Source organism: Muntiacus reevesi, chromosome 1 (assembly GCF_963930625.1).
Source record: "Muntiacus reevesi chromosome 1, mMunRee1.1, whole genome shotgun sequence".
NCBI lineage: Eukaryota > Metazoa > Chordata > Mammalia > Artiodactyla > Cervidae > Muntiacus > Muntiacus reevesi.
In genome coordinates this window covers 70,438,541-70,464,027 of record NC_089249.1, presented here as the reverse complement: position 1 = coordinate 70,464,027, position 25,487 = coordinate 70,438,541, and the positions used below count along the sequence as shown (strand labels likewise).

The following is a 25,487-nucleotide window of genomic DNA, read 5'->3' as shown; positions in this document are numbered from 1 at the left end:
TCATTCTTTGTTGGTTATAGTCATGAAAGGATTCTTAGGACTTACTGCTTTATGATCTACACCAGCTGCTTCTCTCACTCAGCCCGTTTCCTCACTTCTCAAATGGGCACTGATAGTACCTACCACATGGGGTCAAGTGAGACAAAGCATAGGATGTACTTAGCATAACAAAGCAGGTATTTTATGATCAAAAACTGATTTTCTCAGTTTCAAATGTGCTAAGAATAAAGTTTGCCATCAATTTATTTTAAATCCATATTTGTGTGATGAAAAGATTCCTGAGTCAGGAGATCTAGGCTTCCCTGGTGGCTCAGAGGGTAAAGAATCTGCCTGCAATGCGGGAGACCCAGGTTCGGTCTGTGCGTTGGGAACATCCTCTGGAAAAGGAAACGGCAACCCACTCCAGTATTATTTTTTTTTTAATATCCATCTATAAATTATTTATTTCCTTTTTTTTCATTTATTTTTATTAGTTGGAGGCTAATTACTTTACAATATTGTAGTGGTTTTGTCATACATTGACATGAATCAGCCATGGATTTACATATATTCCCCATCCCGATCCCCCCTCCCGCCTCCCTCTCCACCCAATTCCTCTGGGTCTTCCTAGTGCACCAGGCCCGAGCACTTGTCTCATGCATCCAGCCTGGGTTGGTGATCTGTTTCACTCTAGATAATATACATGTTTCGATGCTGTTCTTTCGAAACATCCCACCCTCACCTTCTCCCACAGAGTTCAAAAGTCTGTTCTGTACATCTGTGTCTCTTTTTCTGTTTTGCATATAGGGTTATCATCACCATCTTTCTAAATTCCATATATATGCATTAGTATACTGTATTGGTCTTTATCTTTCTGGCTCACTTCACTCTGTATAATGGGCTCCAGTTTCATCCATCTCATTAGAACTGATTCAAATGAATTCTTTTTAATGGCTGAGTAATATTCCATGGTGTATATGTACCACAGCTTCCTTATCCATTCATCTGCTGATGGGCATCTAGGTTGCTTCCATGTCCTGGCTATTATAAACAGTGCTGCGATGAACATTGGGGTGCACGTGTCTCTTTCAGATCTGGTTTCCTCACTGTGTATGCCCAGAAGTGGTATTGCTGGGTCATATGGCAGTTCTATTTCCAGTTTTTTAAGAAATCTCCACACTGTTCTCCATAGTGGCTGTACTAGTTTGCATTCCCACCAACAGTGTAAGAGGGTTCCCTTTTCTCCACACCCTCTTCCAGCATTTGTTGCTGGTAGACTTTTGGATAGCAACCATCCTGACTGGCGTACCTCGCTGTGGTTTTGATTTGCATTTCTCTGATAATGAGTGATGTCAAGCATCTTTTCATGTGTTTGTTAGCCATCTGTATGTCTTCTTTGGAGAAATGTCTGTTTAGTTCCCCCACTCCAGTATTCTTGCCTAGAGAATCCCATGGACAGAGGAGCCTGGCAGGTTACAGTCTATAGGGTGGCAAAGAGTTGGACATGACTGAGCGACTTGACTTCACTTCTTCTTCAGCCTATAGTGATGACTAGGCAAATTAATCTCTCTGGGTTTCTATTCCTTTGGATTTATGAAGGAGCTGGATTAGAAGATCTCTGATTAGTTTCCATTTTTTGAGTTCAGTGTTAGGATTTTTTTCCAATTCATTTTTAAACGTGGACATTTAAAAAAATGTTTTGGGTCTAGTGAGACCCAAAATTTTAATAAAATTTAACATAAGCATTGTATGCTTTAGCAATCTATTTTTTTAAACTAAACATACATCAGATTAAAATCATATTATGCAGTTTTAAAAATACTGAAGGATATGAAAAACGATACATGTACCTATCATTCACTTTAAGAGATACAAAAAAATCGGAAATACTGTGAGTGAAGTTCAATTGTATTTAAAGGTGCAAAAACAAGATTGCAATATCTGCTAAAAAAAAAGGAAATTACTTTGGATGCCCATTGTTTCTGGAAGAAGGGTGTTTTTGTGCCTGTGTGGCTCTGATGTTATATAGTAAGTGGAGGCCAAAGATGAGGACAGATCCCTCCTTTTGGGAACGTTTCATCTAACTGAAGCGGAGCAAATATAGCTTAGCAACAAAAAAACACCTAAATAAAACATGGACCCTGCATTTGATATGCATGTCATTTGCAGTTAAGATTTTTGTGGCAATCCAGGCTAATGGAAACACTCCTTGACAAAGAATTGGATTTAAATTTTGGCTTCTTTCCATTCTAAGTGTGTGACCTTGGGCAAGGTACGCGATCCTCTCTGCCTCAGTTTCTTCATAAAATGGGGCTTACCTTAGGGTTGTTGTGACTATTACATGAGATAATATAGGCAAGGCTCTAACAATAATGCCTGACACATAAAGCTCAATGAATATTAGCTATTATTCGATTCCATAAATAATTATTGGATGTCTACTATGTAGCAGTCTCTATACTAGATCCTGAAATATCTGTGGGGCTTTAGCTTTTTGTGTCTGGTGTACAAAGAATGTGTTACAGAGTTAGATACAAAACCCTGGTAAATGTAGCATTCCAGTGGGACCCAAGTTAATCTATTAAAATAAAGGCCATTTGGAGTTCAGAAGACTTTTTAAATTCAGGGGGGAATATGAGATGCAAATGAAGTGGTTACTTAAGGTCTTGCCTATTAGTTGTTGAGTTCCTATGCCAGGTTTTAGAGAGGGCATTATGATGCATATTAAAACCACGGTGACATTCAAAGAGTCAAACATGCCTGATTAGACTTTCATGTCCTGTATTTATAAAAAGGTTAGTGGTGCATTTCCTCCGTGCAAATTATTTTTGGTTCTTACTAATATTTATGAATATAATAAAGTTTACACAGCAGAAGGTACGTGATTAATTTGTTTTAGTCATCAGCTTGCTTTCATATAAGGAGATATCCCAGAAGAGGCTACGTCTTGACCAGTAATTTCAGCAGGTAGGGATCAGGCAACATACAGGAAAGAGCAATTGTACTTCTCACTATGGGGCAAAATAAGAAATAGATTTATGACAATAATGCATTCTCATATATAAATGTATCACAGAAACATTATAGGAAGACATGCCTCTCGGAAGTGATTTTATTGTGATGCTTTTGGGGCCTTGACTATACAACAATAGCGTCTGTATGTCAAGTTGTCCTGGATGGGTCCACAAGATATTAGTAGGTTTAACTTGAATCCAACAGACTTGCTGCCCATTGGCTCTCAGTGATGTCAGGCTGGGCTAGCTTTGGCACCAATCAGTCTGGTTACTTTTGACTCAGGGGTAGTATTAAACCATGTTCCTCTACCCATGGCGTCTGATACATAATTGGTCACTAAATGTCCCTTTGCCCACCCCCTTGCACATTTTTGCATGGCAAAAACAACTCTTGGTGTAAAGGAGAAAAGTGAATGGGCCGCTTCTTAACAATAAGCAAATGAACTGAAGCACTTCCTACGATAGGAAGAGTAACATGTCAGAAACGACTTGGAAGCCCATTTTGTCCACAGCCAGTTGTAGGTTGTTTAAGAGAATAGAAACGTTGTGGGTTCTTTTGTTCTTGGTACTCTTCTTTGGCCTATTCCATTTCCATGAGGCTTATGGCTTTAATATTAATACTAACACCACCCCCAAAGGCACCCCCCACAACACCCCAATAATACAAGTCACAAAACACAGCTCAAAGGAACGAACACAAAGCACCTGCGACCGTCCTCCATTTGGGTGCAGTCTTGATTCTCCAGAGAAAGGAAACTCTCAGAATGAGAGGTCTGAATACACACGGGCCAGGACTTGGGCCTTCCCGGTAAAACGTAAAAACAAAACAACAAACACCAGCCCCTCCCCCCTCCAAAAGCAAAACCAGAAAACCCACGGCGCCGCTGCTGCTAACTATTAGCAGCCTGGCTCAGGCTGCATGTAAAAAACAGAAACAGGAGCCTGCGTTCCCGGGACCCCGGCGGCCCAGGGTCAGGGCGAAGTTCCCGGGGTCCGGCCCTAGGACGCGGGCAGAGCCGGGCGCGAGGCTCCCGAGGACTTTCACCTGCTCGGCGGGCAGCGCGGGGGCGGCCCGGCGGCGGGCGGAGCCTGGGCGCCCTGCGGGAGGAGCCGGCCCGGGCCCGCCCCGCAGGAGGAGTCGCTCGCCGGCGGCTGCTCCGGCGTCTCCGTGACAGGCACCCAGCTCCGCCGCCGCCGCCTTTTCTTCCTCGTCCCGGGCTGTCCGCGCCTCTGTTCCCGGGCCAGCGCCGCGCCCAGTCCCAGCGCGGGCCGCGCGCCCACCGCTCCCCTCCCCCGGCCTGGGCGCCGCGCTGCCCGCTCCCACCGCCGCCCCCGCCGCCTTCCTCGCCGGCAGGAATTGCGCGGCCACAGCGCCGCTCGCGTCGCCCGCATCCGCGCAGCCCGGCCCTCGGCGTCTCTCCGAGTCCGGGCTTCCACGGCCGCCGCGCGGCCGGGGCGCCTCCCGCCCGGCGACCCTCTGCTTGCGCCCCCGCCGCGCGCCGCCGCCCCCGGCTCCCGCCTCCCCTCCCCGCGGTCTCGCCAGCCCCTTCCTGCCAGCGCCGCCTCTGAAGGAGCCGGTCCACCGCGGGTCACCATGCCCAGCAAAACCAAGTACAACCTTGTGGACGATGGTCACGACCTGCGGATCCCCTTGCACAACGAGGACGCCTTCCAGCACGGCATTTGCTTCGAGGCCAAGGTGAGGGGCCCCGGGGAAGGGACTGTCCCGGAGGGGGCATGTCTGAGCGGATGGGATGCGCAGCCATCCCGGACGCAGAACTGCTGGGCTAGGCTGATTTGGGGGCCTTTCTGTTAGGGAGGATGACTCCCCTTCTCGGTATAGAATTCCGCGGGTTCCTGCCCAGAACTGCTAAAGAGTAACTGCAAAGTTTGAGCGGTATTGCTTCATCCCCCTCCTCCCACCTGCAAACTGCCCCGTCCTTACCCACCCAGGACTCACTGAGTTACTTCCCGGATCCCTCCTTCTGAGAAGAAGCCAGTCGGGGAGCGCAGCTTGGACTTGGTTCTTTAAAATCGGTTTAGGGAAGCTTTGGTGTCATTTACCTGTTGGGATCCCGTGGGAGAGGTGCTTTCAGGAAGGTCTATTTATAAGGGGAATACCTGCTTCCTGATTGAAGAAAATAATACAGGGATAGGTTTGTTTTCAGATTCCTGGTAAACCCAGCCAGGTGTCAGAGTCACTTCCTAAATGCCTTGTTAGCCGCGACTCCTTTGCAAGTGCCAGTCATTGAAGGGGGAGGTGTGGTGAAAGCTACCCGGTTGCTAGTTTTGTGGCGTAATATTAAGTTTCAACAGCTAGTAGGGGACTGCTGCTGAAGAATTTATCGGTGGGCGCCGGGGTGGGGCGGCAACAGGAATTTTCAGCTCAGAGCCCCAGGTCCGTCCTTGGGAGAAGGTGGGTGGTGGGGCGGAAGCCTCTGAACTGCACCATCAGGTGTGAATAAGGCTGCCCCCCTGTTATGCACTTCCCAGAGTGAGGAGTTCTGGTTTCTGAGATTGCAGCCGGGGTTCCTGCCCATCACAAGGGAGGAGTGCTTCTGCTCTTCCTTCATGCCTCTTGACGCCCTCTCCTCAAGACTCAAGGATGCTCAGCACCTACTGTGTGCCTGTCACTGATAAGTGACAGAAAATACCACCCCTCCTAGTCGGTTGTGTCTTGCTGGTTTTGAAAAGGTAATGCTTTCGACAGGGAGGCAGTTTTACTCTCTGCTCCCTTTTTCTCCTTTGTGACTTTGTAGGTAAGGTGCTAAGCATCTCAGGCAAGGATTACTCCATCAGGTGGCTATTTCCTTCGATTCATGAGACATCTTTTTGAGTGTCTGATATGACTCCAGTGCAGTCAGTTATCATTCAGTTTTTTTTTTCCTTCTTGTGGTGATGTTAAATCTTACCTTTTCTCCCACTTCCTGAATAACCTTCCCCCAACCATATTTGCTAGAGCTAGGAGGACACCCCCTGTTCCCCTAGACATCAAGCCCTGCAGTGGAATGCAGAACTGAATTACTGGGTATGGCTGGGACCAGAGTGGGGCTGTAGCCAAGATCTTATCTTGCTTCTCTCAGAATAGATCTGGTTGGTCTGATACTAGATCAGATAGGTTAATTTTTGTCTGGGCCTGTTGCTTTGGTGAGCAGGTTTTTAAATTTTAAGGTATGAGTTTTCATCACATCATGACTTAATTTTCTCAGACACGCATGAACTGGGCAGTTGGCTGTGGTCTTGTTTGGTTCACCAGTACTCTGCTTTGCAAGACTGGGTGGCAGAAGAGAGATCAGAATTAAAGTGTTTTTAACCTTTTAATTCTTTTCTCACAGTCTCTGCTAGTTTGGTCCTAACTAGGACTCATAACCTAGCATGCATAAGAATCACCAGGCGAGGTTGTTGAAAACTCTGATTGTTGCCGCCCCCAGTCCTAACCTGCCACATCTGGGGAGAGACCGGGACTGCACCTCTAAGGAGCATTCCAGGTGCTTTAATGCAGGTGGTTGGGACCAGAATTGGAGAAACACTGGGGGTGCAGTTCCTATGGTAACTTCCCTGGATTCACACACAGTGTTGCCCAATAAGAGGAGGGGGAACCACAGTTGGTCCCCGCTGTGTTCCCATTACAGATCTGGAGTGTAGCACGCCAAGGGTTCTGCTTTGAGAATGGTGAAGTGGGGAAGAAAGGGCAGGGCTGACTTTGAGAACTGGATTCTAAATCCCAGCTGTTTGTAATCCATGCTGGACACCAGTACATTCAAATCATGTCAGCTGAGACCTGAGCAGAGGTGGAAGTAGAAGCTTTTCTGTCCCGTGAGAATCTGGCAAGTGCCTCATCTGGCTGGCTTTCACATCCCTCCTGCGCAGTGTCCATGGAAGTGGATGATCACTGGGATTTCAGGGTTAAATACACGCCACACTCATTCCTTGTTTTGGAAAAGCACAGGCTGTAAAATGTAAATGTATCCATGCTGCCTTGTCAGATACCCTTGGAAAATGAGCCCAGATCTTTGCCTCCCAAGGGCTGGCAGTTTTTCAGGATCAACACTGGATGGAGTGACTTTTTGGATGGATGTGCTGCATTTTCATTTTCAGGGTGCTGCAGAGATTGAAAGGTTATGGCTAGGAACTGAAAGGCATCTGGGTGTCAGAGGTTCTGTGCACGTAAAAACCACACCGTCCATTTAATTATCAAGCAGAATCCTAGAGGTGTTTCACCTGCAGCACTTCATGTGACTCTCACTGCTTCCCTGGAGGTCTCTGTAGGTGCATCTCCTTATATCTTATCAATGAGGATATGTGGCCTGCTTTAGCTCTGTGTATGGCAGAGCTATGGTTTAAACCTGGGAGCTTTGACTGTAGACTCTCAAATCCAATGCTCATTCATTTACTAATTTTTATGGAATGTTCACTCTGTGCTGGGCGGTTGGTCTGATTTACGGTTCACCGGTGGGGCATCCTTAGGTTGCTGACCTCTCTGATTGATGTAGAAAATTATTCAAGTTTTTAGGGCTGGACTCTTTCAGATATAATCTTGGGCTGGGAGCTGCTCTTAAGGGATACTGCCCTGTGTCAGAAAGGACACTTGGCTCACTGACCATTGTTGATGGGTGGGTGGTAGAAGTCCTTCGAGGCTTGAAAGCCTGTGTGGCTCCTTTCTATCTACCTCCCTCTTTCTCTCTCTCAGTATACCTTCCTGGTGGCCAGTGCCATCAACTGACTGTCTCTGCTTGCTGGGTGCGAAGAAGACCTCTGATGATAATGGTGCAAAGGAGAGGAGTATTAATAGCACAGTTATGCTTTACATTTGTAGGTTGATTTTTGATTTTCATGGGACTTTCACACACACAAAGTTTTCCTTATGTGGCAGGGGGAATGATAGAGTTGTTTCCATTTTTCAGATGGAAAAGAAAAGGGAATCAGAGAGATTGACTTGCCCAGGGTCACAGAACTGATGAGAGGGTAATGATTATAGCTGATGTTTGGTGAATAGTTACTATGGACCATGCACTGTTTCAGGTGCTGCCTCACTTAATTCTCACATCGCAGTGCTTTTGAGTCCTAGTGTGTGGCCCCTCACCTCACCCTGACGTAGCAGCTCTCTCTGTGCTCCTAGCCTCATCGCCTAGTACACTCACTGATCTGGGCGTGTATGGCATAGCCTATCAGAAATAAAAAGCACCTTAGCTCACTCCTACAACTTCCTCATTTTACAGATGAGGAAATTGAGGTCCAGAGGGGAAGTTGTTGACCCAAGGACCCGTAGCTAGGTAAGAACAGAACCGGGACTCATTCCTAGTTTCCTGGCTTCAAGTTGGTTTCAGTTATGTGTTGCTGTGTAACAAGCTATCTCAAAACTCAGTGGCTTAAGACAAGGTCTGTTTAGTCTGCTCATGATTCATGAGCCAGGAATTCAGTCAGGGCTTTGCTAGGCTGTTCTTCTGTTCACCGTGGTGCTGGCCTGCTCACTCACTTGGCTTCATTCTGCAATGGCGGGTCCTGTGCTAGAAGGCTCCACCTCATGGCTGTGCCGAGGTGGTCCTCCACGTGGTGGTCTTCTCCACTGGGTAGCTTGGGTTTTCTCATAGCATGGTGGCCCTTTGATCTGGCAGCTGGCTTTCAACAGGGAATGTTTCATGTAGGAAAGGTGGAAGCTCTTAAGGCCTGGGCTCCGAAGTACACAGAATCACTTCTGTGTTCTGTTGGTCAGATCAGGCCATCGCCTAGCTTAGATTCAAGAGGAGGAGCAGGAGACTTCACTTCTTGGTGGAGAGCCTCATGGTCACTGTGCAAGAGTGCGCGTAGGATGAGAGAGAATGCTGAAGCCATCTTGGGATCACGGTCAACCGTAAAATTTTGTGTTCTCTCTCTTCTTCATATGCCTTCTCCAATGATGAGTATTCTCTGAGGACCTTGTCTCATGCTTCTGTGTACAACTCCTTCCCCCAACATCAGGTACATATATATATACCAACAGTATCAAATTATTTATCAAGTGGAAGAAATGACCAATTATAAAAAGTCTGAAAGCTGTAAATATATTGTCTTATTGCTGAGCGATGTGGGGGATTTGTGAGTTCTTGGTCAAATCTGAACTGAATTCTCTAGTCATTATTTCCCTGTTTGCTAAATGGCTTGACTGGCTGATGATGTGGTGTGGATTTTGGAGATTCCAATAACCCCATACCACAAGTTTCCTATGGATGAATCTTAAACACACTGTCTTGAGGCTTCCAGGTTAGGATGTTACATACACTGATTCACCATAAATGGGGTACTCTAACTCGAACCTAACCTAACAGCTTCATAAGAAGCTGTGATTTCGTTTCTGTGATCAGAACCAACACTGATGTGTTCTGGGTGTGTGCTGTCCACACCCTTTCCACCCCTGCCCCACCCCCCCATCCGCAAGAGTCCTGTCTTCCAGGATTGTGGACAAGTACAGATTCAGATAGATGCCCTTGTGTATTCGCTGATGTCATCATTGAAGTGCAGGTTATTTCACCTTAGTAGGTATTTGTCCAGATGCTTTAAAATCCATTGTTCCCTTCTGTCTGGACCAGATGAGTCTGGGGGATGATGAGTCTCAAAGATACGGTACTGCTTAGAAACGATACCTGTTTTTATTCAGCCTTATTTCACTCTCAGGCGTCCCAGGGTGTTACTTCACAGCCGGTATTTTAGAACTTGAAAGCAAATGTCTTTCTATCCTGTCAGTACATTCCATGATGTTGCCACATCTCCTTTGCCCAAAATGTCCCATTAGTCCATTTAGTGGTCAAGATTACACTGTCCGTGACATGCAACCTTTGCCAGTCACCCATATCCAAGACCCTAATCAGACTGGCTGTTTATTATTGTTCACTCATAATGTGCTACTTCCAGAAGGCAGATCTTCAGAATGCTTTCTTTGATCGTTGTTACCTGCCTCCTCTCACCTCATTGCTCTGAGGCTGCCCTTAGCTGTGACCTCCTGCTGCACTTGCGCCCTCCCGGCGGCCCGCAACCGTGCCCACCACCCTCTCCTTCCCTCCCAGTTTCCTGCTTGACGCTGTGGGCTTGGTCTCTGCTACTTTTGCCCCCCGTGTTTTTGGAAAAAGAAGTTATTTTTTTCTCCACTCCCTTTTCCCTAATAGCTTTATTGAGATATAATTCACATACCATCACTAATTAAATATACCATTAAGTAGCTTTTAATATGTTCATAGTGTTGTGCAACCATCACGATCATCAATTTTAGAATATTTTCATCACCTGAGAAAGAAACTCTCTACCCTTTAGCTATCATCCCCCTGCTTCTCCATTCACCTCAGCCCTAAGCAATGATTAATCTATTTTCTGTCTCTAGACTTGGCTAGTCTGAACATATTATATGAATGGAGTCATGGAATGTGTGGGTTTTTGTGACTGGCTTCTTTCACTGTGCATGATATTTTCAGGGTTCATGCATATTGTAGCATGTATCAGGACTTCATTCCTTTTTATGGTCAAATAATCCATCATATGGATATATCACATTTTGTCTTTCCATTTATCAGTTGATGAACATTTAGCTTGTTTGTTTTTCAACTATTATGAATAATGCTGCTGTAAATATTTCAAGTACAAGTTTTGTGTGATATATGCTTAAATTTCTTATGAGTAGATAGGTAAGAGTGAAACTGCTGGATTGTATGGTAACTGTGTTTAACCATTATGGGACTACCGAAGTGTTTTCCAGTGTTCAGTTCAGTTCAGTTGCTTAGTCGTGTCCAACTCTTTGCAACTGCATGGACTGTAGCACACCAGGCTTCCCTGTCCTTCACCACCTCCCGGAGCTTGCTTAAACTCATATGCATCGAGTCAGTGATGCCATCCAACCATCTTATCTGTCATTCCCTTCTACTCCTGCCTTCAGTCTTTCCCAGTATCATGGTCTTTTCAAATGGGTCAGTTCTTCACATCAGGTGGCCAAAGTATTGGCGCTTCAGCTTCAGCATCAGTCCTTCCATTGAATATTCAGGACTGATCTCCTTTAGGATGGATGGTTTGGATCTCCTTGCAGTCCAAGGGACACTCAAGAGTCTTCTCCAACACCACAGTTCTAAAACATCAGTTCTTCAGCACTCAGCTTTCTGTATAGTCTGGCTATCACATCCATACATGACTATTGGAAAAACCACAGCTTTGACTAGACAGAGCTTTGTTGGCAAAGTAATGTCTCTGCTTTTTAATATGCTGTCTAGGTTGGTCATAGCTTTTCTTCCAAGGAGCAAGTGTCTTTTAATTTCATGACTGCAGTCACTGTCTGCAGTGATTTTGGAGCTCCCCAAAATAAAGTCTGTCACTGTTTTCACATCTATTTGCCATGAAGTGATGGGACCAGATGCCATGATCTTACTTTTCTAAATGTTGAATTTTAAGCCAACCTTTTCACTCTCCTCTTTCACTTTCATCAAGAGACTCTTTAGTTCTTTGCTTTCTGCCACAAGGGTGGTGTCATTTGCATATCTGAAGTTATTGATATTTCTCCCGGCAATCTTGATTCTAGCTTGTGCTTCATCCAGCCCAGGGTTTCTCATGAGGTACTCTGCAAATAAGTTAAATAAGCACAGTGACAATATCCAGCCTTGACATACTCCTTTTCCTATTTGGAACCAGTCTGTTGTTCCATGCCAGTTCTAACTGTTGCTTCTTGACCTGCATACAGGTTTCTCAAGAGGCAGATAAGGTGGTCTGGTATTCCCATCTCGTTAAGAATTTTCCAGTTTGTTGTGATGCACACAGTCAAAAGCTTTGGTGTAGACAATAAAGCAGAAGTAGATGTTTTTCTAGTGTGGCTGCAGCATTTTACTTTTCCACAGCAATGTGTTAGGATTCTGATTTCTCTACATTCTCACTGACACTTCTTTTAATCCACCTTTTTGATTCTAGCCATCCTAGTAGGTATGAAGTGGTATCTCATTGTAGTTTTGATTTGTATTTCCCTGATGGCTAACGATATAGAACATTTTTTCATGGCCATTTATTGGCCATTTGCAAATCTGTGGAGAAATGTCTGTTCAGATCTTTTGCCCATTTTTAAATTGGATTATCTTGTTTTTTTTTTTTATTGCTGCGCAGTAAGAGTTCTTTATATGTTCTGTATTCAAATTCATTATGTAGGTTTGCAAGTATTTTCACCTATTCTATGGGTGGTCTTTTCGCTTTCTTGGTATGCTTTTGAAACACAAAAGTTTTAAATTATGAAGTAGAATTAATTTTTCCCCCCTCTTTCTTTTTAAGACTCATTGGCCCTCCATCTGCTGTAGCCCACCTTTCCTTAGTCTGTTCATTACCGCATCGCTCCCCACCCTAATGTTTGCAAGCTTCCATCTTCCCCCGTTGGCTCACTCCTCTGCCCAGGAGTGTGCTGTGACCTTCCCTTCTGTGAAAACTCTCTTCTCTCCACCTTTTTATTCATCAGCATGTTGTCTTCTTCCTTCTGTAGCTACGCCTCATGAAAGAGTGATCTGCTCTCTGCAGTTTCTCAATTTTCACTCAGTCCCTGGCTGTGTCCTTCCGACTCCTAGCTGCCCTATAGGAATTGTTCGATGGTCACCCTTCTCAGTCCTCAGCCTTTTTGAGTTTTCTTCTTGGGCAGCCTGTCCTTGTCTTTCTTGGGATGCCTCATTCAGCTCTCTGCAGGCTCTCTGTTGGCCATGCATGGCGCCCCTGTCTGTACCTTCTCCTCTCTGCTGGCTGCTCTTTCTTCGCTCATTGACCTCTCTGGTGAATGCTTGATTCCATCCTTTTTCCTTACCCCTCATTATGTGTGTTGGCTCCTGGATCTCTAACTCCGGTTCAGTTTCCAGATCTTTCTTTCAGCTTCCTGCTGGCTGGCTCTACCCCACTGAACATGTTGCTAATCCCATCATCTTGAATTCAAATCTCTCTGACACTTCATACTTCTTTAGATGACCCCACTATCCTCTCAGGCCCCAGGATTGACACTTTGGAGCAGAGCTTGAATCCTTTCATATAACAGTGAACTCAGCTCTGGATTGAGTCCCTTTTGTGGCCAGGCTCTTCCCAGACATCCCCTGCCCCCAACTTCAAGTCAATTGCTGCATCCTTGAATTTTCACAGTGATATCCATCCATGCGTTCTGCTTGTTCCTTCTCATTTCTGCCTGGTTCAGATGCACGCCACCTCTCACCATACTGTTTCAGTTACTTTCTGGAGACCTCTGCTTTATCCTATAAACTTTTGCTCTGTTAATTATCCTGAAATATGATTGTGATATCCTTCTACTCAAAACACGAGAAGTTTCTAAGCCTACCGTATTAGGTCAAAACTTCTTAGCCTGATATTCAGGGCTCTCTGGTTTTGAGTGGTCCCCTTTAATCACTCCATGCTTCATCCCAAATGGGGTACCTACCGTTCCCTCAGCCTCTACTGTGACCCCGTCTGTGTCTCAGGCCCGGCCCGCTGTCGCTCTGAAGTGGGCGCTGCTGGTTCCTTCGATGGGGCAGGAGCCGGCTGAACCCTGGGGTGCGTTCCGGCTGCCTGCCCTGGTCTGATTTTCATCCCCCAGTGGTCGTCGTTGGGGTCCCTGTCACTCTGCCCCCTTGAGTCTTCTGCATTGCTGACTGCAGTGCCTTGCATATAGAAAAAAAATGTATTATTTCTAAGGTGCTCTCTACAAGGACTGCTAAGACTTTGCTGCATTACCCAAGGGTGGGAGATGCCTCAGCTGGCTCCGGTCTCTGGCTTTTTTCCTTGCTTTAGGCCTGAAACTCTCAGACCCCAGTGAGACTAGTCCCTGATCCCAGGAGGAATCCCCCATCCCCACCTGACAGACTGCCACTGCCTTCCAAAGAAAGTACACGTTTTTCCTGAATTAAATGAAATTCCAGTGATCAACGTGCAGCAGACTTAGAATCTTTGATTGTAGAACATATGGCCAATTTTAGGAGTAGATAATTGTCATTTTAATTTAGCAGTAAAAAATATTTTCAACCTATTATGTTCTTATCAATGATTTGATACCCTTTCCCCTAGTTCTTTATTTTTTATTTTATAGTTTTTATAACATGAATTTGATTGATAGCATAGCATAAATGGATTCAGGAGCCAAATTGTGTTTGGGTTCAAATCCTGGCTCTGTCCCTCACTTGCTGTGTGAACTTGTTTGAGTTAGTTAACATTTCTTCTCTAGCATCCTCATCTGTAAAAAGAGAATACAAATGTCACATGTCTCATAGGGTTAATTAGAGGAGAAAATGAGTTACGTATGCAAATACCCAGCATAGTGCCTGGCAATGAGTGGGTCGCTATTTTTAATATTGTTGTTCTTTAGTCCTGCAGATTGCAATTTAATTTTCATCTGTGCATGGTTTAATCTAAAAATTGTCATATACTCTGTTTTTTTTTTTTCTAGTGAATTAAAGGCCTAGTAGGGTATTATCTTCATTCTACATATCTGCTTAAAAAAATCTAGCTACTGTATTATTCTTGATTCCTAAAGTTGCAAATCAGACAGTGCAACTGCTTTGTGGACTTAAAATAGCTGTCAGCCTCCTAGGGAAGGAATAAGGAGGGGTTAACTGGCTTCTGGTACATGCCCCCATCACATTTGTTCCAGCCTTTTAATCCTCATTCGGATTAAAAATCAGAGACTCTTAAGTACAGTATGTTGTCTGTCTTCACAATCTTTCTCTGAATTTCTTGGATAAATACTTCTTTAAGCAGAGGTAATCTAAGCAGGAGGAATCTTGCATCATGGGATTAATTAGTACCTTGTGATGCTTACAATTCCCCTTTCAATTGTTATATTCGGCATCGTGTTTCCTTTTAAGTACTGGAGCAGCTGGCTTTAAAAGTTACTTAAAATGGCACTTCCAGCAAGTTCTGTGCCCAGAGTGTTGGAGCGCTTTTGTACTCTTAGTCCCCTACCCGTTGTGGGAAACTAAGTTGGTTTTCTGCAACACTTCAGTGAGACTTGTGTGTCTGATACTCTTATGGGTCCATCTATGAGAACTGAGGACAGTGGCTACTGCTATCATTTATTTTTTAAAGTTTTTTTGTTTTAATTTTTGTATTTTTATTTTTGGCTGTGCTGGGTCTTTGTTGCTACGCTCAGGCTTTCTCTGTTGCAGCTCGGGGCTCCTCTCTAGTTGTGGTGCGCTGGCTTCTTGCAGTGGCTTCTTGTTAAGGCGGTTTCTCTTGGTGCAGAGGGTGGGCCCTAGGGCATGCAGGCTTCAGTAGTTGCGGCATATGGGCTTAGCTGCCCAGAGACGTGGGATTTTTCCAACGGGGATTGAAATCGTGTTCCCCGTGTAGGAGGTGGATTCTTAACCACTAGACCACAAGGGAAGTCCCCTCTCTGCCTATTCTTGAAGCTGCAGTGCTTTCCAGAACTGTTGAAATGATCAGCCTTGAGAGTTGAATGCAACCTGGGACTCCTACCGAGGCGGGGCTCAGAAGAGTGCACTTGCCCAATGCTCCCTGTATTCAGAGCATTCTGAACTCCGTTAGCCTGGATGTGAGCACATCAGAGGGAAATACTGTTTGCGTGCTTGCAGAACCATCACATGTACCCTGTTCTGAGATGTTCTTCCCTGCTGGTGTACATTTCTTCTGTCTTGATCTAGGCTATAAGCTCCTTAAGGACGAAAGGGACTCCTCACATACCTGCCTCATGCAGTCCACATCACAGAAGGCTAATAACAATCACTGTTATTTACAATCATATGCTTTGTAATATAGTACTGTAATAACAGTGCCAAGTTCTTTCTAGGAAATGATTAGTCTTCCGCAACAACCCTGTGAGGTAAGGTGTCTCATCATTTGAGTTTTACTCATGGGGAAGCTGAGGCATAGAGGGTCAGAGAAACTTGCTCATGGCCCACATTTAGTAATGAAAAAATTTCCGAGTCACATCCCAGCAGTCTCGCACTGTTAAGTTCTGTGCTGACTATATTTGAGAATGCTAAGAACTAATGTTTGCCCAGTACTCACTACTTTCAATTCGGGTCCTCAGAATTTTACATATGCAAAACTAATTTAATCTTTACAGTGGCTCCCTGAGGGTAGGTATTCTTGGTTCCATTTTCTCAGATGAGGAAGCTGAGACCATCCTTCTAGGTTGGATTGAGTGGGCAAATGGTCTATTAAAGGCGGTGGTCTCAGCCCCTCTCATTGAGGTTAAATCTGTAACCAGGGGCTGGTCAGCTGCTGTGTGCCAGGCCACCTCTGCTGGGCCATGTTGATGGTCTCCAGATGTGGAAATAAGGCATCAGTGAGTAAGTAGAAGGGCAGGAGAGGGGCTTTGGGAGGCCCTTCCTTCCTGGAGAGAGTTATTCTTTGCTGAGCTTCTGCCTATGCACTTCCTGTGTGACGGGGGCCATCCACTCCCCCACTGCATCTCTTCCTTCTGTCAACTTCCACGCCCTCTTCCTTGCCTTTTTCAGCTCTTTTTCTGAGGACCAGTTCTCTCTACTCCACTTGGAGCCTCCAGGGTCCTTCCAGGAAAGTATAAATGCCAGAAAAAGCTTCCAGCCCAGGAGACATTGCCTTTTGGTTGGAAATCTTAGCCCACAGTACATAATGGAAAAGCTCTTTGGATGTGTTCTTTTTTTCTATCTTTATTTTAACCTCTTCCCTTTTTGTTGTGGTCTCTTTGGATTGGAAGAGGTGCTTATGTGGAAGCTCTTTCTTTTTCTGCTGCCGAGAAGATTAATGTCTCCCATGGGCCAAGTGACAGCTACTGTTTAATCTCGCTCCCATTCTATTTCCCATAAACATGTATAACCTGTACTGTAACTACATTTTCAAACTGTCCCTCAATATGTGTAGATTTTTTTCTCTTAAATTTGGCAGTCCAGGTTAAACACACTATATCCTGGGTACCCGTATCCAAAGTGTGATTGAAACTTTTTTTAAATATAATTGAACCTTTACCTCTTGCTTCAAGGTCACTTAAATTTTGCTGTTTCCTCTCTCCGGTCAGGAATTTTGCAGCCTCCTGAGATGAGGAGAATCACCTGCAAACTTGCTTTGATTAGTTAAGGCTTTTGGCTCTATTAGAATCACATGAAATCTGATTAAAACGCTACTGCCCAGTCTTGGAGTAGCTGAGGGCCTGGATCTCGTTGCCTTTATCACCTTTGTCCAGGTGATTCTGATGGTTACCTTAGTTTGAGAACCATTAAGTTGGAGCACTGATTCTCAAACGTGGCTGCTCATTGGAATCATTAGGGAGTTAAAAATAATTACTGATGGCTGGGAACTCTCAGCAATTTTAATTCAATTAGTATGGGGTGTAGTGTGGGTGCTGCAGTTTTTATACCTTCTGTTTCTTTGCTGAAATTTTGTTTTTCCATTTGTCTCAAGCATATTCATAGTTGCTTGTTGAAGCGTTTTTGTGAAGGCCAATTTAAAGTCCTTCTCAGGTAATTCTAATATATCTGTCATCTTGGTACTGGCATCTTTTGATGGTCTTTTCTCATTCATGTTGAGATTTTTCTGGTTCCTAGAATTATTGCTGTTGGTTAGTCACTAAGTCATGCCCGACTCTTTTGCAACCCCATGGATTGTACTCCGCCATTCTCCTCTGTCTGTGGGATTTTTCCAGGCACGAATTCCGGAGTGGGTTGCGTTTCTGTGTTCCTTGACATTCTGGGTCCCTGGTTTCTCCGGCAACAGGTCTGGGAGATGTGAGGGAAAAAGAACCCAGGGAACTCAGCTGTCCTGGGGTTCATGGGTGCTGAGCAGCCTGGGATCTTCCCGACCCAGGGATCAAACCCACATTTCCTGCTCGGCAGGTGGATTCTTTACCACTGAGCCGCCTGAGAAGCCTAGTTCCTAGAATGATGATTGTCTTGCTGTTCCTCACTGTGCGCGCTGTTCGCTGAATCCATGGTAGGCAAGGCGTGAGTGGGGAAGCCAGAAGAGAACTCGAGGTGTAGGAACTGCAGATGAGTTTATCCTCTCTGGGCTGGCGCAGCAGCAGTAGCAGCAGCAGACACGCTATTCTCTTGTGGTTGACCCAGCGGACACAGCCATAAGGCAGCCATAATATAGCCATAAAGCAGCCACAAGGGCTTTTTCAGGTGGAGCTTATATATGCTTGCAGAACAAAAGCCTGTGGCCAAGCGAGTGCCTCCTGACGTGCATGCACAGTGCTATAAGTGATCTCAGCTGTTACATAATCATTATTTACAAAATGTGGGGCAAGAGCTAGAGGGTGTGGGGCGAGAGAGCCTGACCACTACCGTCTTGGCTAATTTGCTCTTTCCCTACAATGATGGTCAAAAATCATTATTTTTGATTGAAGCCTGGATGGTGGGACTTCCCTTGTGGCACAGTGGGTATGAAGCCACCTGCCAGTGCAGGAGACGGGGCTTTGATCCATGGTCTGGGAAGAGTCCACATGTCGTGGAGCGGCCTCAGCCCATGTGCTGCACTCCTGAGCCCGAGTGTTGCAACTGCTGAAGCCTACATGCCCTAGAGCCGGTGTTCGCAACTAGAGAAACCCTGTGCATAGTGACAAAGACTCAGCACAACCAAAAAATAAAATAATAAATAATTAAAACAAAAACAGAAACCTGGGTGGTTTGGGTATTATGTTATGACTTTCTGGACCTTAGTTAAATCTGTTTTGGCAAGACGCCTCTGCCAGTGGGCTGATGAGGGGAGGGGAGTGCTGCCTCCTTACTCTTGGGTGGGGTGGAAGACTAGATCATTTATCAGCCTCAGCTGATGCCACTCTGGGATGAGCCAGAGTGCCTCATTACTGTTGCTCAGGTGGTCTCCCCTGACACTCTGCCTCATGACCCTAGCTGGTGGTGAAAGTTCTGACTCTTCACTGGGACTCCTCTGAAACCCCAGCAAGGAGACGAGGAGGCCTTGTCACCTGTAGGGGACTTCCTGGCATCCCAGCTTCCCTTTCAGCCTTCTGTGCGGCATTTCATATGAGGCTGCCTTTGTTTCCTGGTCCTTTTGCTAGGGAAAGAGGGTTTCTCTTGGGATCTTTTTTTTTTTGGATCTGTGTTCATTGGCATTTCTGGGTCACTGGCTTCTCCAGCAACAGGTCTGGGAGGTATGAGGCAAAAAGAACCCAGAGAACTCAACTATCACGTGGTTCTTGAGTGCTGAGGTCCCTGGCTGGTCTGACTTCTCTTCATCTTTCGGAGTTGTCTTGTACTTGTTTGGTCTATAATTCCTGGAGTTTTGGTGGTTGATCGCAGAAGGAATAGGGAAAAGTATGTTGACTCCATCTTTCTGGAAATGGGAGTTCTGCATGTTGGGAGTTTTAGAAGCTCCCCGGCAGATTCTATCAAATCCAGTCAAATCGAGGAGCACAACTGGAGAATCTCAGTGTTTGCTGGAACAGGCCAAGGTAGTTTTGGTGGAAAGATCGAAAGGACCTGGTGTCTTTACTAAGTAGAGGTCTTTATGAATCACTGTGTACTCCCTTGTAAATTCTTATCACTTACCTTCATTTTACTCTCTTAGATTTGTTGAGTTTTTTTCCCCCAGATAGTCTTTTCTGAATCTAACTTGTGTTCTTTGATGTGTTCCTACATTTCTAACTGCAGAGGTAGGAGTAAATCCAATCACATAGGAAGTGTTTATTATGCTTGTCCTGTGTTTAGAGCACGGTGCTTGGTGTTGAAGGTCAGAGAGATGGAACAAGAAGGAAACCAGCCAGCCCAGCTGGGGAGATGCAGAAAGACAGGCGCAGGGATAGTATTGTGTACTGAGCAGGTACTATGTGCTGGCCATTCTGCCAGGTGTTTTATAAACTTTCTCATTTAATCCTCCCGACTGTGCTGCATGATGTCATTCTCTCCCTTTTATCGTTGTAGTTTCAGAGACTCAGTATTAAGTGACTTTTTCAAGGTCATTCCCTATCCAATTTTGGGACAGAATTGGACCAAGGCTTTGCAGGAATGAGGCTTTGCTTTTTTCACACAGAGATGTTCTACTGAGCTTTGTTCATGAGCTTGTTCGTGGGGGCATTGCTGTGTTGGGGTAGAGCTCATCCATTTATATTTATCCCTGAAACACAGGACAGTTTAGAAGCAGCTGTTGTTGGTGGCTGAGTCTGTGACTTTGGAAGGGATCTTGCAGGAGCATGAGATGATACATCTTAAGATTTAGAAATGTCACTGTAACAGTTTTGTGGAGAGTGGGTTGGAGGGGCCTGGAGAGACTGTTCAGGAAGCTCATCCCATATTTCAGGTGAGAGATGCTAGTGGCTGGAATGAGGGCCCGTGTTCTACTCCAGAAGTTGCCACGAGGTATAAGGAAGGCATCTCTTAGTTTGAAATGATTATGTGTGTAAATAAAGTGAATGGGTAGCTTTTAGGTAAGTGAAGAGGAGAGGAAAGGTAACTCTGTGGTGTTAGTGGGGGAGAGGAGGTAATAAAATAATAGCGGTAAGAAGACCCTTACATACCCCAGGAAGCTTTAAATACCAGGCTTTAGAGACGTGCCTTCATCTTGTAAATGAAAGTGCTGGTCACTCAATTATCTCTGACTCTTTGCAACCCCATGGAGCAACAGAGGAGCTCACCGGGCTCCTCTGTCCGTGGGGTCCTCCAGGCAAGAATTCTGCAGTGGGTAATCATTCCCATCTCCAGGGGGTCTGCCTGACGCAGGGATCGAACCCAGGTCTCCTGCATTGCAGGTATATTCTTTACCATCTGAGCCACTGGGGAAGCCCATTTTGTAGGGAACAAAAATGTGTGCCTCTCAGAGATGTAAAGACATATGTATATATAATGTATACATACACACATACACCAGCTTCACACACACACACACGGGCTACACACACACGGGCTACACACACACACGTTTCCCCAGTGGCTCAACAGTGAAGAATTTGTCTGCAATGGAGGAGAAGTGGGTTTGATCCCTGGTGGGGAAGATCCCCTGGAGGAGGACATGGCAACCCACTCCAGTATTCTTGCCTGGAAAATCCCATAGACAGAGGGGCCTGGTGGGCTACAGTCCATAGGTTGGAAAGAGTCTAACACAACTGAGCGACTTAGCATGCACACACATATTTACATGCACACATATGTATATGTGTGCACACACAGAATTATATATTAGGAAGAGGAAATGGATAAGAGTTGTTGTAAAAATAGAAAAGCATGCTGAGGACATCTCCACATGTGAGGACCTGAACGAGGCCGATCACAGCAGGCATGGAGATGGAAGGGTAGGTGTAAGAGAAATTGTAGAGAAAGGCTTAGTACAGCAACATATATTGTGTTCTTAGGGCCCGGCTTTATTTGGGAAGGAAAAGCAGAAGTAGAAAAGATACAAAGTTAAGTAGTCTTTACTATTTAGGGAACTCACTCTGAGTTATTACAGGTCACAGACAGAGCTTTAAGCTCCATCCACTGGGAGGACGCTACCGTGGGAGCTGTATGAGCTTGAAGGGTGGTTGAACTTACCTCTGTGTGCGCTCCTCAGCGGTCCTGTGAGGGTTGGGCCCTTGGTTACACTGTGTCCTGATATCCTATGTGGAATTCTCTTTTTAGAGCAGTCTTGATGTCTTACACTATCTCAGAGGTTAGGAATCATGTTAGACTGCTGATATTTGACAATTTAAGGTCGATTTAGTCAAAATGATGAGATTTAACTGTGTCCGAATGAACCCTTCTGAGAAATGAGAAAAGGGCTGAGTGGGATGCTAATCAAGGCTGTAAAAACATAGACCCTAGATAGTTGACAGTCACAGCCAGTTAGGATTAGATCATTTCTTTCTCCCTTCCAGCCTCTTGTTAGACATTGCTGAAATATGAAAACTTCATGCAGGGATTCTGTCAGAAACTGATGACAAATCCATGATGGATTTCTGAGGCTAATTAGATTGTTTGGGATATTAGATAGCAACTCCCTTTGTGACCCTAGGCTGTCTGTTTATCCTGACTGCCTATGTTACAATTATTTGTTTCCTACAATCTCCCTCCACTCCCAGGCCCCCTCCAGGGGGTACTCCCCCTGGCCTGTGGGAGTAGAAAGGAGCACCCTGTCTGATTCACTTTTGAATTCCCCAGGCTTCGCACAGGGCCTGACACGTTACAGGTGCACTGTTGATCTGAATGAACAAATGAATGAATGAAGCTAATGTCACTGTGTACACAGCACACCGCCTTGCTCCTCACCCCATTTACCTGGTGCCTTTGCTAGGAGTGGGATCCCAAATATGGCTCTTGTCCACTGTAGTAATTCTGCTTCTCCTGCCCAGCCCAGTGGTCTTCCCGATCCTGTTGGTTGTATTTTTCAAAAAACATTTTGGGGCAAGAATGCAGTATTTGGTGACATTGCTCTCCCAGCCATTCCCTTGGCAAGATGATAAAAATTTTTATGGTATGGGTTTCACTTTTCTTCTCCTGAGGATCATTTAACCTGTGGCCTGAAGCTGGCTTTGTTTTTGTAGACCTGGGATGAAAACATCAACTCCACACTTACCTTATGAGGCTTAGTTCATCAGATACTAATTTTTTCCTCACCTCCCAACTCTTTGTTCTTTCTTATTCCTTGAATTACTATAGCAACGTTTGGTTTATAATCTGATATTTGTGAACTTACCATAGGCTCCATAAAATATATTATAGTTCAACTTTATATTGGGTTGGCCAAAAAGTTCGTTTGGGTTTGCTGAGGAACCCGAGCAAACTTTATGGCCAACACAATCTTTTCTGTAGTACCAGCACAGGGCCTGGCACATAGTAGCTATTACAGTAAGCATATGTAGGGGGTTCTGTTTGTGTCCTCCAAGAGTCCACCAACCTAGACAGCATATTAAAAAGCAGAGACATTACTTTATCAACAATGGTCTGTCTAGTCAAAGTTCTGGTTTTTCCAGTAGTCATGTATGGATGTGAGAGTTGGACTATAAAGAAAGCTGAGCGCCGAAGAATTGATGCTTTTGACCTGTGGTGTTGGAGAAGACTCTTGAGAGTCTCTTGGACTGCATGGAGATTCAACCAGTCCATCCTAAAGGAAATCAGTCTTGAATATTCATTGGAAGGACTGATGCTGAAGCTCCAGTACTTTGGCCACCTGATGTGAAGAGCTGACTCATTTGAAAAGACCCTGATGCTGGGAAACATCGAAGGTGGGAGGAGAAGGGGCCTACAGAGGATGAGATGGTTGGATGGCGTCGCTGACCCAATGCACATGAGTTTGAGCAAGCTCAAACTTGGTGTTGATGATGGACAGTAAAGCCTGGTGTGCTGCAGTCTATGGGGTTGCAAAGAGTCAGACATGACTAAACAACTGAACTGAACTGATGTAGGGGATGCATGAAATTCGGCAAGAGTTTGGTTTGTTAGAGAATGAGGCCAATGATATTTGGGTCCTGTGGATGTCAAGTGCATGATGACAGTGATGCCTTTTAGGGATTCTTTATTTCCTCTTTCCAGCAGTAGCTTGAAGTTGTTTTTCATTAAAAGTATGTCTGAAGCACACACTTGAGTCTGCTGACTCACCTCTTCTAAGGGAGAAGCCTTGACGCCTTGGCTATGTCATGTGGAGGGATGTGGGCCCTCCTCTTACCTCCCATCCCAAGTACTCGTTTCTCATAATAGTCTATTTATGCAGCAGGCAGGCCAGGATCTGCAAGACTAGGAGGAGACATGGAAGAGTTCTGCACTGGTTTTCAATGCCAGTCCTACCCTTTGTTAGATCAGACAAGCTTTAAACAAGTTGCTTTCATCTCTCTGTACTCCAGTCCCCTGGTTTGTAAAATAAGAGTTCCTTAGGAACGAAATCTTAGATGGTCTCTGAGATCCCTTCCAACTGGAACACTCTGCAGTTCTCTTTTATTCTTCGTGTATCTTCTGTGGTCACATCCCAATGACTTAAGGCCCACCTACTGGCTTACAGATCAATTAGAGCAAACAGCCAGAACCCAGCCAGACTGCACGTGGGGCTGCGCTTGCTCCGGGCTGTGGAGGTGCCCTCTCTCTCTCGGAGGCGTGGGAGGTGGGAATTGCGCTTTCCTCCCCTAGCTGTTCATCAATATATTGCTTAAGTGTAACTACACATAAGCAGAATTTATTCATTACTTGTCTTCTCTTCTCAAATATTTACACCTTTTGCTGCTCCATGAAAAAAAGTCTTTTATGTCTTAGTCATCAATTTTCCCTATTGCAGCCAAAGGAGAAGAGTTTTGAAAAACTGCAGAATCTTGCAGGGTCACATTCTGCAGAAAGTCAAAGGAGGAAAAAGACTGAGCTATGATCTTGGATATTGTACACATTTAAGAAGAAAGAGGCCTCTGTGTGCTTCATAGGGATCAGAGTCTTAGCCTTAAAGGGCAACCCATTTTTCAAGGGTTAACCTTTAGTCTTGCTTCCTCTGAAACCTAATTTCATATTTTAACAGTACTTTGCAACCCAGTTGTACTTTGGGATCACTTGGAGAACTTAGAAACAGATGCTTACTACTCCTAGGGATTCTTATTTCATGTATCTGGGCCGGGGTTCCACTATCACTGTAACTTTAAAAGCTCCTGGGTGATTGCAGTATGTAGCTGATGTGTTCACTGAACAGGGACATTTATGAATAGACCTGGGTTATGCCAGTTGACGAGCCTGGTTTATTGGGCTGGGATGCCTTTTGATGGGTTTATGGTGGAATATGTAATTGAGGGAGTGACTGGGTATTCTTGTGGATGCAGAAGCAGCTCTCATCTCCCTGCAGAAAAGAGAGTGGGGGTTATAGGGGCATAGATCCCCATCAGAGGGGTGATTGGGTGTACTTAATGTCAGCAGGCCAAGAGGGTTTGGGGTGCCCTCCCACACGATGGTGATGATTTCCTTGGTGAGGCTGGAATATTCAAAGTCCATAGGTCAAAGCTGTCCTCCGCCTGCAAAGTATTTGACTGGACACTGCCAGCGGTTGCCTTTCTGTGTTGGCTTCTTGTGAGAGACTGTCCAGGCCGATCGATGCCTTCCTCCCCTGCCTATGATACCTTCTCTCTTAACCTTTGTGAATACCCGGTCTGGTAACTGGCACCTCTTTGAGCTCTGGAGGTTGATCCTCTCTGTGTCCTCTGCTCTCCTTCCCCTTCTCTTCCACTCTTCATTTATTTTCTGAATCAGACGCAAATCAGCATTTCTCCAGGAAGACGTGATGTCTTTTAATGCAAAATCTTTTCTCAGGACCACCATATAGGCACTTGGGATGCTGGGTTTTTTTCTTTTTTTTTTTGAGGTGGCCATTGTTTCTAGATCTTTTTCAGCAGACAGAATTGGGAGACTATGAAGCGAGCATGAGAATGAATAGATGTGAACATACTTGTGAGTTCATATTTCCAATTAGAATTCAAGGCTTCAGGGTTTTTACCTGTCTTTTCTATATTTCATCTGTTCGTTCTTCCATACTGTGAATTATGTAGGGAATGAAGACTTGCTTTATTCTCCATTTGCTTTATTCCACAATATCCAATCAGCAGTCTCAGAATAACAATACTAACCCCAGCATCAATAATGATACTGA

General features: G+C 45.1%; 1 protein-coding gene across 2 annotated transcripts in view; it reads left to right on the top strand.

Annotated features, from left to right (window-relative positions):
- The first annotated feature begins 4,449 nt into the window (after positions 1–4,449).
- Positions 4,450–25,487, top strand: part of LOC136176466 (carboxyl-terminal PDZ ligand of neuronal nitric oxide synthase protein-like) — a 341,331-nt gene continuing 320,293 nt past the window's right edge. For both annotated transcript variants that reach the window (XM_065946705.1, XM_065946696.1), the window contains exon 1: positions 4,450–4,692. In XM_065946705.1, the coding sequence (XP_065802777.1) occupies positions 4,588–4,692 (105 nt within the window). In that variant the 5' untranslated portion in view covers positions 4,450–4,587. The remainder of the gene's footprint in view (positions 4,693–25,487) is intronic.